General features: G+C 53.7%; 1 protein-coding gene across 1 annotated transcript in view; it reads right to left on the bottom strand.

The window, feature by feature from the left end:
* Positions 1-3,645, bottom strand: part of MRPL21 (mitochondrial ribosomal protein L21) — a gene marked incomplete at its 5' end in the record, with an annotated part of 14,024 nt that overhangs the window by 4,071 nt on the left and 6,308 nt on the right. Inside the window, 2 exon segments of the mRNA XM_010133416.1 lie at positions 1,501-1,553; positions 3,037-3,200. Of these exon segments, the coding sequence (XP_010131718.1) occupies positions 1,501-1,553; positions 3,037-3,200 (217 nt within the window).

Below are 3,645 nucleotides of genomic sequence, written 5' to 3'. Positions count from 1 at the left end.
CCCGGTCGGAGAGGCGGGAACTAGGGAACTTTCCTACGGCACGCAGGGAGGATGGCGCCTCCCCACCAGCCTTTCCTTCTGCCTGGGCAGCCTCCTCCTCCTCCTCCCACTGATCTTCCTCTGCCAAAGTTACTGGAGTTCAGGCTGACGCTGGCAGATGTGTGGTCTGGCTTGTTTGAGCAGCTGACAACCCTTTCCACAGAGCACCTGCAGGGACCCAACAGCTGCTTTTCCTCCTGTCCCAGAGCTCTGGGGCCACAGGCCAAGGCCAGCACACAAACTGGGGGCTGGAGACGACCACCCCAGGGCCACTGGTTAACAGAGGCAGGGGAAGGGTGGTGCTCCTCGACCGCCTGATGTGGCCCAACCCTGCCTGCACAATGCGGGCTCTGGTTCGAAATCCCACCAGGTGACATTTCTAGTCCTAATACTGAGACCCCCTTTGTACAATCTTCCCCAAGTGCAGTCCCTGGCAGTAGCTCAAGACTCCTGACCACCTGCTCCTCCAGATCTATCTGCAGGCTGCTGAAAGGTCTGTTCAAAGTCCTGCCTACCACCAGGAATCCGAGCAGTTACCACCAGTGCAGCTGAAGTGGTGTTACCAACCGTACAACCCTTCCATGCCGACAGCCCCCTGGCTCCACAGGAAGGACTCAGAAGTGAGACCAACCTCAAACCACGTGGTATTCCTAATCTCAATCTACCACCAAGAAATAATTCTCAGACGTGCAAGTTCCTCCTTACCTGACCATCCTCTCCCAAAGCTACTGCACTTCAAGCAGAGGTGTTTAGCCTGTGACCAGACCCAGCCAGGGCTTCCAGGTACCCTGAGCACCTGCAACCCACCTTCAGTAACGCCTGGCCCACACAGCACTGCCCTTCGGCGCAGAAGGCTGAAGAACCAGCAGCTCTGCCCATCTCTACTGCAAGACCTACAGCACCGGGAAGGAGATGGGGCCAAGGGGGAAATGCCTTCTCCCCACTTCCGTGACTGCTGGACTGTGTGACTGGGAGGAAGGGAAAATTAGGAACTCTGAAATTAAGGTTAAGGCCAAGGTTAGGACAAGGGCAGACGGAAATGGGTTGAAAAACCCAAGTCAAATTCAGGAATTAAGGGATGGGAAATAATTTCTGGGTTGTTCCAAGATGACTATCACTGAAATTAGGGTGAGGGAGCGAAGACGTTGAAGGGGAAGATTTACTGCTAGCTTGTGCAAGGTGTATACCATGAGCAAAAGATCCAGCCCACAGAGGTGAATATCCCACAGTTCCCTTAGCAATGGGGCCCGCTGCTCTGCCTGGCACCGTGGTGCTGGCCAGCGGCAGCAGAGGCTGCTGGGCTTGTTCCGCTGTGTTTCTTTACACACCAGGGAAAAGGCTAGTGCTGAGAAATCCATGTTTCCCTCCAGCTTCAGGGACTGTAGAAACCCCAAAGCTACAATTAAGTACAACAACTTTAAGCTTTAAGCTTAAAGATGATTCTTGCATGAGACATCGTACCCCAGGAGCGGCCTTCCAATAAGGGTGAAGTCGTCAGCACCAACGAGCAGAACCTGTGGAAATGAAAACGAATGAGGCACAGATCACCAGTTCATTGTCCCAGCAGAAATGCAAACAGCGTCTTCCAGATTCTACAGTCACCACAGAGGAGTCAAACACTTAAAACCAGGCCCTTAGACATTTCAAACCTGACACTGTGACTAGAGAGGGGCGGTGGGGAGAGGCAGCTCACAGGAAGAAACAGATTCATTAACAGACTGTCCTCCAGGCCAGCTCATCCTACCAAAACAGGCTTTACGGTATCTTTCACGCTGGTCAGAACACACTGAACTGTTCTGTTCTGGCTCAGCAGCAGCTGTAAAAGAGATGAAATGCAACAGAGGGCAGAAGAATAACACGCCCGTGTGGGATCTGAATGAATGGCAGTTCCTAAAATCAGCCATTTTTATAGCAGTTGCTGTGTATGCCAGTGGAGAAACCCTTCCTCCTCCTCCTCCTCCTCTGGGAGGCAATGAAGAAATGAACCTGAGGGGTTCGCTGCCCCGGGGACAGGCCCTTTGGTTTGGGGGCATTTCAGCCAGCTGCCCATCTACAGGACCTGCAGGAGCGGGTGCGGGGAGGAGAGGCAGCATTTCTCACAGCCCCCCTCTGACCGTGCAGCAGCAGTTAAAACCAACACATAAACAGTCGTGAGATGTTCTGGCTTTTGTTTTAGACAGAAACTTGCCAGTGAAATCCCACAAGGGTTCTGGTGTTAGGCAAGTTTTTCACCTTCGTCACTCCCACCCAGACCTCGGTGTTCCGCTGCTGCTCCCTGAACCTCCCTCCTCTCTGCTGCCCAGGAGGACGCAGCTCTCGGCTGAAGGCACGCCTGAAAACCCGCCTCAGAAAGGGCTTCAAAGCAATGGATGAGCAGAAAAGCTGCCCTGCTCTCTTCACAGCTCACCTGGCTGTAAGAGCCAACGCTCAGATCGTGCAGAATCCTCCTTAATCTCTCATGTAAGGTTTGGATTAATGAGCCTCTACAAGTTCCTGCTAGTTAACCACAGCTAAGGAAAGACTGAACCGCACCCTGGCAATGCTGCCCTGCCTGCACCATCCCTCCCTCCACCCAGCACACCCAGCGTGATAAGGATCTGCAAAACACGGAGCAGGGACAGTCCCTCTGGGAGCACGGCAAGTATTTTGGGTGTTGGACTCTCAAGGTAAACAGAGTCCTTAGCTGCCTCTCTAGAAACAACAACTATAATTTTCTTTTTTCTTGGATGCAGTTAGTACAACAAAAATCTGTCTCCTGACAGTCTGGCACAACTCATTCCAACCCCGTTCACAGAAATCACAACAATATTATCGCTAACTGAAACTGGAACAAAACGGTGGCAAAGCAAATGGCCGGAGCAGGAGCGGGAGATGGACAGGACTCTTCAGGACGTGTCCTGTGTCCCTAAACACTGGGCTCTGCCCCAAGGAACGCTCGCAACGATTTGCCCTGGCCCATACACAGTGTGGCATCGCTGGGGACGCACCACACGTCACCTTCTCCATCCGGATCCGGTCTCCGCATTCAGCCTCCAGCACATTGTCCATCATAATCAAGTCTTCACTGGTTATCTTCCACTGCTTGCTGGCAAAGTGGACCACAGCGAAGAGCCTCCCATACTGCCCCGTGGCGATCATCTTGTTGACCTTCTGTACCACCTCTGCAGGCAAAGGGCAGGAAGGAATCAGTGCAGAGCCCGCGGCAAGGCGCAAAGAGCTGGTCCAGACTAACCACGCTGCCCTCCCGCCGCAACTCTTACCTGGGTGAATCCTTACACAAGGACCAACAGCAACATTCTCTCCTACGGGGAGCGGGCTTCCCTTTCACACACCTCATGGTCTGTATTGTAGTTGCTGGCAAACCCGTGCGTAAGGAAACACCTAACACACGTGTATGTGCAGCTCATCTGCAACCTGACTTCTCGGGCATCCTAAAGTGGGCTGTACGCCAGAACGGCGCGCTTCTCTGCACGTCCCACCCTCACACGGGAGCTCCCTTCCGTTTCCACACAGAGGGCCCAGGGCTCGGTGTAAGGCGCACAGCGACATCAGGAAGAGTTAAGTACCGCAGAAAAAGGGCCCCGGCATGCTGACAGAGCCTGGCCC

This window comes from Buceros rhinoceros, unplaced genomic scaffold, assembly GCF_000710305.1.
Source record: "Buceros rhinoceros silvestris isolate BGI_N320 unplaced genomic scaffold, ASM71030v1 scaffold22353, whole genome shotgun sequence".
NCBI classification, from domain to species: Eukaryota; Metazoa; Chordata; class Aves; order Bucerotiformes; family Bucerotidae; genus Buceros; species Buceros rhinoceros.
This window is presented reverse-complemented; position numbering and strand designations above follow the sequence as displayed.